Source organism: Carcharhinus amblyrhynchos, chromosome 16, assembly GCF_965287045.1.
Source record: "Carcharhinus amblyrhynchos chromosome 16, sCarAmb.v2.hapA, whole genome shotgun sequence".
NCBI classification, from domain to species: Eukaryota; Metazoa; Chordata; class Chondrichthyes; order Carcharhiniformes; family Carcharhinidae; genus Carcharhinus; species Carcharhinus amblyrhynchos.
Window position 1 is genome coordinate 7,444,278 of NC_137339.1, and position 15,349 is coordinate 7,459,626.

The following is a 15,349-nucleotide window of genomic DNA, read 5'->3' on the forward strand; positions in this document are numbered from 1 at the left end:
GAGGTAGTATGACTTTTATTCTCATTCCACAAGGGTGAAATTGGTAGTGTGCAGCTCAGGCATGGATCATGATATTGCTGAAGCTTTTCGTCTTTCACTCATCAGACAATCATAAGAATACCAATGTTTCTCTGGCATTGGTATTCTTGCAATTGTCCTGATCAGTGCAAGACAGAAAACTTCAACAAGATGTCTCTTTTCAGCAATATTCAAGCTCTGTAATGCCAAACAACCATTATGAGATATGTTGAGAATTTGAAGCACACAGTTCATCAGCACTGAAGCAAGTCTTACCTTAAGTATTTTAACAACTACTTTTTCATTGTTTGTGATGTTAATGGCTTCAAACACTTCACTGTATTTCCCTCGACCTAATTTACGAACTAATTGGTAGTCATCTTGATTTCTGCAAAGGAACAGAACATGACAGAGAACAGTTTAAAAAAATACAGCTCAGTTCAATAGATAAAGCAAAACATTCAGAAAATGAAAATCAATTATAAAAGGGTATACAATAGGCCACAATTTCACAACAGTACTGAATTATCAAATGTTGCCTATTTATGTCTTCCTCACCAGCAGAACCTTGCATTTTCAATACCATCGAGTACATTCTTTATGCATGTTCCACATTATCAAAACACTAATGTTTGCTTTAAATTGGCTGAACGATATGTGCAATAACTATTATATGCAAACAACAACTGACATATGGACATATCAATACATTGCATAAATACTGATTCAACAAGCCAGTAGTTAAGATATTTCAGTTCAAATTAGATCAAGAGGAACAGCTTTAGCATTTGACTAGCATGCAGCATAATTGTGTTCTAATATCTGATTCCTGCCCTTTCTTCATGGGCCACAAATGTTGCAATAAATGCTTCAGTTGAAGCGACTTTTCTACAGTTAGACTTTTCCGCCGTTAGACTTTCGACCAATGTTCAAAAACGTTGTCAAACTTCTCTTGACACAAGTGATCCACGCTTTTTCAGCGCTTATTAAAAAATGTATTGAATAAGTAAATCATACTTGATACCAGGCAGTCCAAAACTTCTTTCGCTTTAAAAGGTCGTTTTGGTTCATAAATTTAACAAAAACATTTACAAACATGAACTGCGCATAAACTGTTGCTTCTTCACAATCAGGTTGATGAAATCAAAGCCTTTTGCTTCAAGAACCCAGTAGTGAACTCTTACACTACCACAATAAAACTTAACCGTAAGGAATATAAGTCATGTGGATGAGGACAACTCAAACCTGGCTGGGAAAGGAGGGGGTGGCGGTGGGGTGGGGGGTGGACAATAAGAGTTCAGGAATAACTTCGGGTCTACTACAAATATTATTGTGCTCCCATTTCCCAAATCTATTCTTAGTTCAGTTACTCAACTGCAACTGAGATTGTGCATAACAATGTTTTATTAAAATAGCTTTATTCACACTACTGGGTGTGGTTTTCTTCCCAAACAAAATAAATGAGTAAGAGAAGTGGTCTGCACTCTTCATAACAAACAACTAATGGAATATCACGGTGAGCTCAATCACAGAGTCAAGGACATTACCAGCATCAAAGAATGACTTGATGCCCCAAGGACTTGATGTGTATGGTACATGCTCCGAAATGGGAATGCACTCCTTCGCAAGACTGTACTTACAAAAACTAAGGAAATCAAAATGTCCTATGGAGATGGCAAAGAATAATTATTCTGAGAATTAGTCTCAAGGTAGCAAAATATCCTGAGGGATGGGATGCAGGTGACGGGGAAGGGAGTTGAGTGGTTTGTAACGATCTGAACTCCAGGTAAGATTAGTAATAAAGTAGTATTTCCAAGAGTCACACTTTTGAACACAACTTTAAGCATACTCCTTTGACAATAGGATGGTAAATCGTCATCAAGGAGGAAATAGCGAGGCATCTTGAGGGGAATTGCTTGATAGAGCAGACGCAGCACGGTTTCGTTAAGGGGAAGTCGTGTCTGACAAACTTATTGGAGTTCTACGAGGATGTGTTTAGGGCGGTGGATAGAGGAGAGCCGGTGGATGTGGTCTTTCTTGATTTTCAGAAGGCGTTTGACAAGGTACCTCACAAGAGGTTATTGCAGAAGGTAAGGGGGCATGGAGTTGGGGGTAGGGTGTTAACGTGGATAGAGGATTGGTTGTCAAATACGAGGCAGAGAGTGGGGGTTAATGGGTGCTATTCGGATTGGCGGTTGGTGATTAGTGGAGTGCCCCAGGGGTCGGTGCTGGGGCCTCAGCTATTTACCATTTATATAGATGATCTGGAGGAGGGAACCGAGTGTATGGTGTCGAAATTTGCTGATGACATCAAGATTGGTGGAACGGCAAATTGCGCAGAGGGTGTGGAGAGTCTGGAGAAGGGTCTAGATAGGCTGGGCGAATGGGCCAGGAAATGGCAAATAGAATTTAATGTTGGCAAGTGCGAGGTGGTCCACTTTGGTAGGAATAATGGTAGGAAGGACTATTACTTACGGGGCGAAAAACTGCAGCAGGCGACGGTGCAGAGGGACCTCGGGGTCCTTGTGCATGAGTCGCAAAAACCCAGCCTGCAGGTGCAGCAGGTGGTCAGGAAGGCTAATGGGATGCTGGCCTTCATAGCGAGGGGGATTGAATATAAAAGTAGGGAGGTCTTGCTGCAGCTGTATAGGGCATTGGTGAGGCCGCAGCTGGAGTACTGTGTGCAGTTCTGGTCACCGTACTTACGCAAGGATATTTTGGCCTTGGAGGGAGTGCAGAGGAGGTTTACTAGGCTGATACCGGAGTTCAGGGGGTTGAGCTATGAGGAGAGGCTGAATAAACTAGGCTTGTACTCGTTAGAGTTTAGAAAAATGAGGGGAGATCTCATTGAGACATATAAGATGATGAATGGGATGGATAGGATAGAGGTGGAGAGGCTCTTCCCGCTCAGAAAGGACAGTAGGACTAGGGGGCACAGCCTCAAGATAAAGTGGGGGGCGGTTTAGAACGGAGTTGAGGAGGAACTTCTTCACTCAAAGGGTGGTGAATCTCTGGAATTCTCTGCCCGTTGAGGTGGTGGAGGCTGCCTTGCTAAATATTTTTAAGACGCGGGTTGATGGGTTTTTGATAAGCGAGGGGATTAAGGGTTATGGGGAGAGGGTGGGAATGTGGAACTGAGACACGACAGATCAGCCATGATCTTATTGAATGGCGGGGCAGGCTCGAAGGGCTGGATGGCCTACTCCTGCACCTATTTCTTATGTTCTTAAAGAACAAAATTTAAATGTTTGCAATGGCTAAGTTTAGCAAACCAATTTGCAGTTGATTATAAGGAAATTCTTGAGTCAGTAATGCACACGATGACCTGTAACTAGCACTGCATACTGAAACCTCCCCATAGCAATGTGCTCAGCTGGTCTAAGAAAAACGGTTTTATTTTCAGCAAAACTGCATTTTGGACAAGTACGACGGCTCATCCACATGTACCTAATTTTCAGTGCAATGGGAAGTTTTCCATTTTTTCAGTAAAGGCTGTGAAGAGTTACACCAGCAGATGATACCGTCAAAACCATCCACTGCAAATCCAATTTGATGAACAGAACTCTACACACTAAGCTTGCCAACTTAAATCACCTGCACAAACGCTTAAACAAGAAGTCTCACTATCAGCTGGCAAAAGACTTGCTAGCTGGGTGCCAAATGCTGCCTGCTGGCACATGAATGATAAACCAAGTAACTGCTTAAAAAGAAACAAGTCAACACATTGTCCTTCATATCCAGTTGATAAAATGCAAACAACATTGGTTTAGCTTCAAAATTCACCTGATCAAAACACACATTATAGGTTGCAATCAATAATAATACCAGCAGGTTCTTAATCACTTTAACATGTATATTTCCATGGTATTACTTTATATGCACTTCAAATTCACACACTTAACCATTACATACTTCCAATCCTAATATACCTGTACATTAACTTGCATACAATGAATGCTACACTGAGTAGTTTAGGTGCACAAATGATCAATATTATTTTATATTTTCTCTAATTAAGCCTCATTGCAGATTTTTAGTTGGTAATTACACAAAGCGCTGGCAACCGAACCAAGATTTCACAACTATTTAACTGCAGAAAAATAATAAATGTGAAAAGAACAACAACAGCTTTGCAAAAAAAGGAGCAACTTCAGACACAATTTACAGGCCCATTTGTTTTATTTAAAACATTGGGATTACCAGGAACAAGTTAAAACAATAGCCAAATTAAAATATCCAGAGTGGACGCTTCTACCTGGCCAAACTTTTAATTTCTTTGAGGATGTGACAATCTGATTGGACTATGGTGTATGCCTCCAAGGACAACTATAGTTAGTTTAGTTTTTATCTATCAAGCACAAGTAGGCTTACATTAACACTGCAATGGAGTTACTGTGAAAATCCCCCAGTTGCCACACTCCAGCACCTGTTTGAATACACTGAGGGAGAATTTGGCATGGCCAATGCACCTAACCGGTACATCTTTCGGACTGTGGGAGAAAACCGGAGCAACTGGAGGAAACCCATGCAGACACAGGAGAATGTGCAAACCCCAGCCAGACAGTGACCCAGACCGGGAATTGAATCTGGGGTCCCTGGCGCTATGAGGTAGCAGTGCACCACCATGCTGCCCCTATTGTTTTCTATTGATAGATTTAACTTACATTTCATGTTAATTAGTGACACAGAAATTTGATACCTAAGTGGTAAAATCAGAAGGGGCAGGGCAGCAAGAGAGTGAAAGGGGAATGGGAACAGGGTGTGAGAATGAACAAATGAGGAAAGGGGTTAGGTAGGGAGGTTTAAAACAGCAGGAAGAGACAGGAAAGTTTGATATAAGTAAAGATTAGACTTAATGATTAGCCAAGATATTAGTCACACGTTTGAAAATAACCTGCAATGCCACTGAGCGTTTTCAGTGTCTGGGCACAGAGCCATCATATGGCCTAGCTGTGCAATTACAGCACAATAGGTACAATCATCCTACTACAAACAGAAAATTTGGCACTGCAATAAAATCATGACACCAGGAAGTCAGGTTTGCAGGCTGAAGATTGTTCATACTTTAAGCAGTCTATTGTGTATAACCAATTAACATAGAATTGCAAAACATTACAGTACAGATTGAAACCATACAGTCCACCATGACTGTGTTGATTCTTTAAAGTTCTACCATCTAAAAGATGCATTTCGGAAACTCACCAAGCTTCTTTCAACAGCATCTTCCAAATGCGCGGGAGCAAGATAGATGCGTGCAGGGAGAAAGCAAGAGGTGCACCAGAGAGAGAGCTGTGTGCGATAGAGAGAGAGAGTGCAAGAGAAGAGAGTGCATACACGAGAGGTATTATTACGTTTGATTTCTGTGTTTGCACCTATTTCACAGCATACAAAGGACTCCCCGATGATCTTGGGAAGTCACTAGGAGTGCCACAGCTCAAAGTTTGGGAAGCCCTGACCTTGCACCCAGCCTGCAGGTGCAGCAGGTGGTCAGGAAGGCTAATGGGATGCTGGCCTTCATAGCGAGGGGGATTGAATATAAAAGTAGGGAGGTCTTGCTGCAGCTGTATAGGGCATTGGTGAGGCCGCAGCTGGACTACTGTGTGCAGTTTTGGTCGCCGTACTTACGCAAGGATATTTTGGCCTTGGAGGAAGTGCAGAGGAGGTTTACTAGGCTGATACCGGAGTTGAGGGGGTTGAGCTATAAGGAGAGGCTGAATAAACTAGACTTGTACTCGTTAGAGTTTAGAAGAATGAGGGGAGATCTCATTGAGAAGTATAAGATGATGAATGGGATGGATAGGATAGAGGTGGAGAGACTCTTCCCGCTCAGAAAGGACAGTAGGACTAGGGGGCACAGCCTCAAGACAAAGGGGGGGAGGTTTAGAACGGAGTTGAGGAGGAACTTCTTCACTCAAAGGGTGGTGAATCTCTGGAATTCTCTGCCCGTTGAGGTGGTGGATAAATATTTTTAAGACGCGGGTTGATGGGTTTTTGATAAGCGAGGGGATTAAGGGTTATGGGGAGAGGGCGGGAATGTGGAACTGAGCTACAACAGATCAGCCATGATCTTATTGAATGGCGGGGCAGGCTCGAAGGGCTGGATGGCCTACTCCTGCTCCTATTTCTTATGTTCTTACACGATACCGATTACAGTAGTTCAACAAGGCAACTTAGAACAGTGATGTGGAGATGCCAGCTTTGGACTGGGCTGGGTACATTAGAAAGTCTCAACACCAGGTTAAAAGTCCAACAGGTTTATTTGGAATCACAAGCTTTTGGAGCGCTGCTCCTTCCTCTGGTAAATGGAGAGGTGAGTTCACAAACACGACATATATAGGCAAAGACACAATTGCAAGATAATGGTTGGAATGTGAGTCTTTACAGGTATAGACAGTGAGAGTACAGGGAGGGATAATTACAAGTTAAAGAGGTGTGAATTGTCTCAAGCCAGGACAGTTAGTAGGATCTTGCAAGTCCAGGCCAAATGGTGGTAACTAGAGATGGGCAATAAATGCTGGTCTCGTCAGGGTTCTCGCATCCTCAAAAAGAGTAAAAAGAGCAACTGCGCTCAGTCCCATACTGTCATTTTTTTTCTGTGACCTTGTAAACTTCTTATCCTGAAGTATCTGTCCAATTCAATTTAAAATTAGTTAACAGCTTCCAACTCCATTTCAGGCAGAAAGTTCTAGTTCTTGACACCAATTAAAATATTCTCATTCCCCTCTAGGGGAATTGGGAGACACTGGTACTTAAAAGATTCAACTTGTCAATCTGAAATGTGTACGAATTAAGTTCAGAAGTGATAAAATCTTGTTACTATTATTTTGGGTAATAACTTGTAACATCTATTAGATGAATTTTGAGACAAAATAAATGTTTTGCATATTTTATAAACTAACAATCTGTTCACTCTTAAGCATTTGGTTAATCAAAACAAAAACTGCTCAACAGGAGCAACAGTACAACAGAACATCATGCCCAGAAAATAAAAATGTGTTTCTCAAGCCTGTTTCCAATACTGGAAAAACAAGACATCACTCAGTAGTTTTCTATAACCAAAGTGACTTCATGAATTTTCAGAGCACCAGGGTCAGTAGATCAAGCAAAGACCAAAGAAATGGTTGTTCAATTCACAGCTGAAAGCCCGAGAGGGAGCAGATTAATTTAGGTAGCGCGAGTACACCAACTTGCAGCTAATTACACAGCAGGTAATGCTGACAATAGGGCACCTGCCCTACCCTGGTGGTTAGGGACCGTTACACAGCCCAGAGGAGGGAGGTCATGACACATTGGGGAAAACAGTACTGAAAAAGAAGCCAGTTGGGATCAGAAACATTTTGTAAAACAAAGAAAACATTGTGAACTGCAGTCTGGGATGGGGAATTACCTTACGAGGAAAGGCTGGACAGACTGGTTTTGTATCCACTGGAGCTTTAGAATGAGAGGTGATGTATGATCCTGAGGGGAGTTGACAGGGCAGATGCTGAAAGGATGTTTCCCCTTGTGAGAGACTAGAACCAGGGGAACACAATTTAAAAACAAGGGGTCTCTCTTTTGGGGCACAGTGAAAGTAGATCTTTTTCTCAAGTGGGTTGTCAGACTTATGTCTCTGGAGGCAGGATCTATGAATATTTTTAAGGCAGAGGCAGAATAAATTCCTGCCCTGTAACTTCCTCAGAGTGACAATCACCCGCAGATTGCCACTCTGGAGACGCTGATTCTCGTTGAAATTCCAAAACCCACGCCTCACCCAAATCTTCCTGCCTGAGGCTAGGGACTGTGTTGAATGGTTTCCAGCCCAGTACAATTGTACAGGGCAAGTTAACCCTTCTGGACAATTGCCTGATAAACCCTTATGTGGAAACTTCTTAGAGAGATTCCCCAGCACATCACTGGGGTACCCACCCCCACCCAAAGTACAATGCTGAGGAATGTGGGAATTATGGGCCTTAAAGTAAAAGCAAGTCACAAGTATAGGGACCAGGCAGGAAAGTGGAGTTATGGGTATAATCAGATCAAACATTATCTTACTGAATGGTGGAGCAAGTTTGAGGGGCCAAATAGCTTACTCTTGCTCCTAATTTGTATGCTCTTATATAACTGACAATAAGAAATTTTATAACAGACTCAAACTTAATTTGTGTTTAAAGCTTCTGATGCTATTTCTATATTCATCTATATTAGTGTCCCTAATGTAGTAAAACATCCCATGGCACTTTATGGACACAAAGTAAAAAAAAAAGACAGCAAGCAGGGAAGAGTGTCAGAGATCAAAGACATTCAAAGGGATAGGCTTTGATTAAGACTTGGAGAGATGGCGAGAAGTTGCAAGGAGAGATGCAAGGCAGAGTAGCTTAATGGGCATTTTGAGCAAATGGCTAACATATATGAAGACTTTACTACCAGAGGAGTAAAAGAAGTGGAAATAGAAAGGAGACTAGAGTTAAGGCAGCAGTCAGTTCATGGTGATATGTTTGGCTGGAGAAGGCAAAAGTACAGAGTGATGAGGGATTTTAAATTTAATCTTCATAACATTCAACAGTGACAGTAGCAAATCAAGAGAGTTGAACATACTGCACGAAAGGATGCAACTGGCAGATTTAGGCCATCCGGACCATCAAGTCTGCTGCACCATTCGATCATGGCTGATATGCACCTCATCCCCATTTTCCTGCCTTCTCCACATAACCCTTCAACCCATTACCAATTAAAAATCTAACTCCTCCTTAAATTTACTCATTGTCCCAGCATCCACTGCACTTTGGGGTCGTGAATTCCACAGATTCACAACACTTTGGGAGTAGTTTCTCCTGAACTCTGTTTTAAATTTGCTACCCCTTACCCTAAGACTGTGACCTCTTGTCCTAGAATTTCCTACAAGAGGAAGCACAGGAAGAAGCTCTTCCTGCTGCTCTAACAGCCCTTTCTGAAAGGCCCATCATCTGGCCAACCTTTGGGTTATCCATCATGATTAGGCAACTATAAAGATAAAGGGCTTTGGGATTTAACAATAAAAACCTGTTGTTACCACCCCATGAAAAATAGAGTGTTCCATTTAGTTCACAGAAGTCCTGTCTGTCTTTTATATTAATGCCACGCATGCCAGAAAAAAGAAAAAATAAAACCGTTTTTCATGTGCATAGAGTGAAAAATATATAATTTATGTTCTATCATATGGAGGTAGTAGGGAAAGGCAGGTGGGAGAAGAGACAGCAATCAAAAAATTATTTCTTTAGTTAGAAATCAAGAGAAGTCTTTCTGCAGGCAAAATCTAAAAATTCCAAAAAGAAAGACAGGTAACATGTCGAGGTGACATTGATAGGTTAGGGAATGACAACGTAATCTGAAAATATTAAGAACGTACAGGTTGATGGTACATCGGCAAATGCAGAAATGAAAATGATTTGGGATGCAGTTATCAACGATTTCTATCAAAGAAACATTTCCACATCAATAAAACTATATAGGCTATATGGATACATGTTAACAGCCTCTCATTACATTGAAATTGATTAATTTAGTCCTATGTTATCTACTGGTTAAAGACATGCTTTGAATAGTCTATGTAATCCTTCTAGCAAATATCGATGTCTTGGAGGAGATTCAGAGAAGAACAAGAATATTTATGAGTTAAATTAATATGTGAGCCAGACTTTGAAGTGAAAATTAAGAAACAATAAGGAGCCAAAGTAGGGGAAAGACTAGACACAACCTAAGCCTTTGAAATAATCAGGCAATTTCACAAGTTATCACTGCTAGACTAGGGTAAACTGTACAACTGCCGAGGTTTAGCTGCAGTTTAGAAGAACTCCTTGGTCTGTGATACAAGTTTAGCAGTAGCCAGATATAATGTAATAAAGTTGTTTAGTTTACAACTGCACGTCTTTAGTAACTGCAGACAACTCAGCTTAATAAATATGCTCTTGGAACAATTCCAAAATGCACTATCTCATGATTTTCTACATCATTCTAACTGCTAGCACGTTAACTCATCAGAGCCCTCTTTCAAACTGGCTCAGTGGATCCTGCCTTGAAGCCAGAAAATTCAAAGCACACTTCAGGACATCAGCACATAATCTAAATGGCACTACAATGCAATATTGAGGAAGTGTTACTGAGTCAGAAATATAATTTTCTGGTGAGACATTAAATGACAACTCTGACGGCCTGTTCAGATAGACATAAATGATCCAATGACACCAAGAGTGTTCTTCTGATGTTCCAGCCAACATTTGTTAACCAACTTGGCATTTATCTCATTGCCTTTTGTGGGACCTTGCTTTGAGCAGTTTTCCAACAAAACTTTTAATTCATAGGCTGCAAAATACTTTGGAGCATGATGACAACACGAATGGCACTTCAAAAATCAAAGTTCTTTTATTTCTTTCACAGCCTTCATTGCCATTTTCCTGTTGCCCAGTTTGGTAGCAGTGAATTTCTATAGTATTTCCCCAAATTTGGGCAACGTGTATATTTTTTGTAATAATTTTGCTGCATGCAGCTGATGATTGGGCTGAGTTCACAAAATAAATGTCAACTTTCCATTTCATGCAAACAAATTTTTGCCATGGCAAACTGCAATTTGTGCTCAAGTGACATGTCTTGGGGTGATTTCACGATTCTATAGTAACTATACAAATCTAAGTTGTTACTGTAATTTTCCTGATAGCCAGCAGAGCAAAGAAACCAGTACCATTCTTGGAATAGATTTAGTCAGAGTGAAATGTTACCAGTAGCATCTAACTCCAATCCATTCCTGTGTCTGTCAGTATCTCCTTATACGTGTTCAAGTAACCATTCAATCAATGCGCTCTGATGTGAGGTTATAATTAACCTCACCTATGCCTCCCTATCCTTCCCCTCAGCAGGGAACAGAAGACTACAGCCCAACTGGTTCTGAAATGGTTCCGCCTCCACGACCAAAACTGAAAACTCATTCTCAAAAAACTGCAGATGTGAAAGCCTTCCCAGCAGTGGTTCTTCTATTAATTTTGACCACTTTGTTTTACTAATAATTTGTTTTACAAAAGATTGGATTGATCAATGGCATGGCAGAATTGTGGTCCAAGATTAAAAGCCCACAGTAATTTGCTTTTATATTCTGATCCATTACTACTCTGTCACATTTCTCCAGTGCTGATTCCTGTTGCTGATTGAGTGGTGTGGAATGACTAGTGCTGTGTTTAAAGATTAATTCTCTCTTCTGACTTAAAATATCAATGCTTGCCTCAATTCCTCAAAATACTCCTGTCATTGGTGACTCGCAGCACATTTGGAATCCTTAGTTCTCACTCACAAACTGTATCTGCCTTTAAGGAGCTCCATTCTACTGTGACAAATTCACTATTACAAAATTGACCGAAAGCTTCCTGTGTGGGGAAGCATGGCATTGTATGTTTTGTTGGGTACTGAATCAGTCAAAATTCCGCTGGCAAATTTAATTGTGTGTGTGCTGGTGCATCACATGGCTAATTAAAAGCTCTTAAGAATCATAATGTGTATGAACATGAAATACATGCGCAGGCAATCTAAGGATTTTACTGGATTTTCGGATCGCTGTTGAGCAATATTGTCAAATCTAAACTTAAGCTATTGACGTTAAGGGGCAAAATTAAGGGGCTTCTACTTTCTCAGAAGACTAAGGAAATTTGGCATGTCAGCTGTGATTCTCACCAACTTTTACAGATGCAACATAGAAAGCATCCTTTCTGGTTGTATCACAGCTTGGTTTTGCTCCTGCTCTGCCCAAAACTGCAAGAAACTACAAAAGTTGTGAATGTAGCTCAATCCATCACGCAAACCAGCCTGTCATTCACTGACTGTCTACACTCCTTGCCTTGACAAAGCAGCCAGCATAATTAAGGACCCCACACACCCTGGACATTTTCTCTTCCACCTTCTTCCGTTGGGAAGATACAAAAGTCTGAGGTATCAACTGTCTTGAGAACAGCTTCTTCCCTGCTGCTGTTAGACTTCTGAATGGACCTACCTTGCATTAAGTTGATCTTTGGCTACACCATGGCTATGACTGTAACACTATACTCTTTCATTTCCTTCTCTATGAATGGTATGCTTGCCTGTGTGGCATGCAAAAAACAATACGTTTCACTGTATGTTAATACATGTGACAATAATAAATCAAATCAAAATCCCATGTTGCTTCAGTTGGAAATTAATGACGCAATAAGAATTGTCCACTGTACATCTATATATTCTGAATAAAGGAAGTAGAGTTCCTTAGCATTGCAACTTTTACAATGTGTGTTCCATGCAGGAGTCTGCATATCATCGCACAAATGTCATTTTATCAGCAAAGCATCAGCTACTGCTCACCACTGATGAATTAGAAAATGTCAGCATATTGATAGCTGCAATATTTTTCCTTTTAAGTCACAAATGACAGATTTTCAAGTAAAATAATACATTTTTCTAGCCACCAGGAAAAAATGTAATAATCAGACAATTTACAAACATCTAGGAAAGCTTCCTTGGTTGCAGAATAGCTGTGTTAGATGAGCTATACGTAAAATAACTTGCTCAGAATACTGCAATATATCCAGCCTGAAATTAAATGGGTGATCTCATTTATCTTAAATTGATTGAAGAAAAATCTGTATTATTTTTCATCTCCCTGTTAGTTTTGCTCTTCATAATCAGGGCCATAGGGCTGTTTCTGTGTTAGTTAGGAAACTGAAAAAACTAAAAGATGCAAAAAGGAAATTCAGTTTTTAAACAAGAACAATAGCAGCCAGAGTTCAAAGCAACCAATTATCAATATTTTAATGCTTTTTAGCCCCCATTCCCCTATTTTACAGCTGTGTGTCACTCATGAACACAACGTCACATAATTGTTTCACAGTCACCCATCGAGAATGAATAAGCTTACATTTACAGAACAACTCACTATTTCCCTGAAGACCCAAAGTGCTGCACACCCAATGAAACCTTCTCGAACACAGTTAAGCAACTTATTTCCTCACAGCAGGAACCCACAACAATGAATGAGACAGGCAAGATGACGCGTGAGGGGGAAAACTTCAGCCAGGTCAACGACATAGCATCTATTCTTCAAATTGTGTCATGGAATTTGTTTATACCGCAGATCAACAAGTATACAGGACCTGAGCTTAACATCGCTTCTGAAATACACAATTGCTAACAATGCAATATTCACTTAGAATGCGTTTCAGTAGATTATGGACTCTAGTTCATAGCTACCTTGTATTCAGTTTCAGTATCAGAGAATCACTATAGTAGAGAATGAGGCCACTTAGCTCATTGAGCCTGCAATGACAACAAACCCACCCAGGCCCCACCCCATAAGCCTGACACTAAGGGAGAAGCTAAACCTGACTGATCAACCTAACCCGCACATTTTTGGGTAGGAGGAAACCAGAGAACCCAGGGAAAACTCACGCAGATAGGGGAGGCATACAAACTCCACACAGTTACCCAAGGCTAAGGTTTACAGAAGTGGCAATGATAGCCCTGTTCCTGCAATTTTCCCACTCTTCAGCTCTCTCCTCAATAAATTGAGGACATGATGGGTAAGGTGCAGAATACAGCCAAAATAAGCCATTTGTAGAAACAAGAATAGATTGCAAAATAAAACAAACTTGTGCGACACTATGGATGCAGACTCGGTTTAGGCGTTGCCTAAGATGCAATGAATTATGTGCACTATGAAATATTTTTGTTCCTGACAGTCAACTTTAAACACTTTATTCTCTTTATACTTCATTATAATTTGAGAGCTTATTTCATATTGTTTTTTTAAGTGGTTATGAATTGATGTGTCCACTGATTTTGTGTAGAAATGACAAAGCCAAAATATGATAACTCACTGTCATGTCACAAAGTGCCCTGCTTAGGTTTCTTGCTTAGCTGTTAAAGTGCAACTGAAAAGTATAAGGAGGAAAGCTGGGAGCATGCGCAGCCAGGTTAAAGGAAAGAGATCAGTAGACAATAATTAAGTTGGAGATAAGCAAACAACAAGAATAGCACAGATGATAAAAGACAAAAAGCAATACTGAATCATCTTTCAGCAGATAATGGTTATTTAAACAAAAACTTAAAATAGCATTGTACAGACAAAGCCTCCTACAGAGCCATGGGTTGGGAGCAGGTCAACTTAATCACTCATGGAGCCATTTCTTCAGGAAAAACAAATTAGACCTGTTGGAATTTGGGGTATCAGAATCAATTAACCCTTATTCTCAAATTTCAAAATAACTCAAATTGATCATCCTTCTTGGTGACAATGGTCGTACTTGACATGCTGAGCACTCAGCAAAGCACAAGCAACAATATTGATTTGAAACATCACATGTATTAGTACACAGTGAAAAGTATTGTTTTTTTTTACGTGCTATACAAAGTGTACCGTTCACAGAGAAGGAACGGAGACAGTATGTAGTGTTACAGTCATAGCTAGGTTGTAGAGAAAGATCAACTTATTGCAAGGTAAGTCCATTCAAAACTCTGACAGCAGGGAAGAAGCTGTTCTCAAGGCGGTTGGTACCTCAGGCTTTTGTACCTTCTTCCCGACGGAAGATGGAAGAGGGAATATCCAGGGTGCATAGGGTCCTTAATGATGCTGGCTGCTTTGCAGAGACAGCAGGGAGTGTAGACAGAATCAGTGATCGGAAGCTGGTTTGTGTGATGGATTGGGCTACATTCACGACCATTTGTAGTTCCTTGCAGTCTTGGGCAGAATAGGAGCCATACCAACTGTGATACAACCAGAAAGAGTACTTTCTATGGTGCATCTGTAAAAGTTGGTGAGAGTGGTAGCTAACATGCCAAATTTCTTTAGTCTTCTGAGAAAGTAGAGGCATTGGTGGGCTTTTTTAACTATAGTGTCGGCATGAGGGAGTCAGGACAGGTTGCTGGTGATCTGGATACCTAAAAACGTGAAGCTCTCGACCCTTTCTACTTCATCCCTGTTGATGTAGACAGGGACATGTTCTCCTTTATGCTTCCTGAAGTCACTGACAATCTCCTTCATTTTGTTGACATTGAGGAGAGATTATTATTGCCGCACCAGTTCACCAGATTTTCTATCTCATTTCTGTACTCTGTCTCATCATTGTTTGAGATCCAACCCACTATCAAAATCATCACACTTTAAGCAGAAATGCAATCTCCATGCAAGTAGACTCTGAATTGTGCCCCAAGTCCCATCGCATTGGTCAATGCGATGTGCCAAGCTTCCACAAATTCTGCTCTATTACTTTCTTTTCACAAAAAAGTCCAAGGAAGCTGATTTTATCCATTCATTGCCTTGCTATATTTGAGTGTTGGAATTACAAAAGATGAGCCATCAATGTTT

General features: G+C 40.6%; 1 protein-coding gene across 1 annotated transcript in view; it reads right to left on the reverse strand.

The window, feature by feature from the left end:
- LOC145353809 (casein kinase II subunit alpha) overlaps positions 1–15,349 on the reverse strand; it is a 77,004-nt gene that overhangs the window by 31,654 nt on the left and 30,001 nt on the right. The window contains exon 3 of the mRNA XM_080204636.1: positions 295–406. Coding sequence (XP_080060762.1) covers positions 295–406 — 112 coding nt within the window. The remainder of the gene's footprint in view (positions 1–294; positions 407–15,349) is intronic.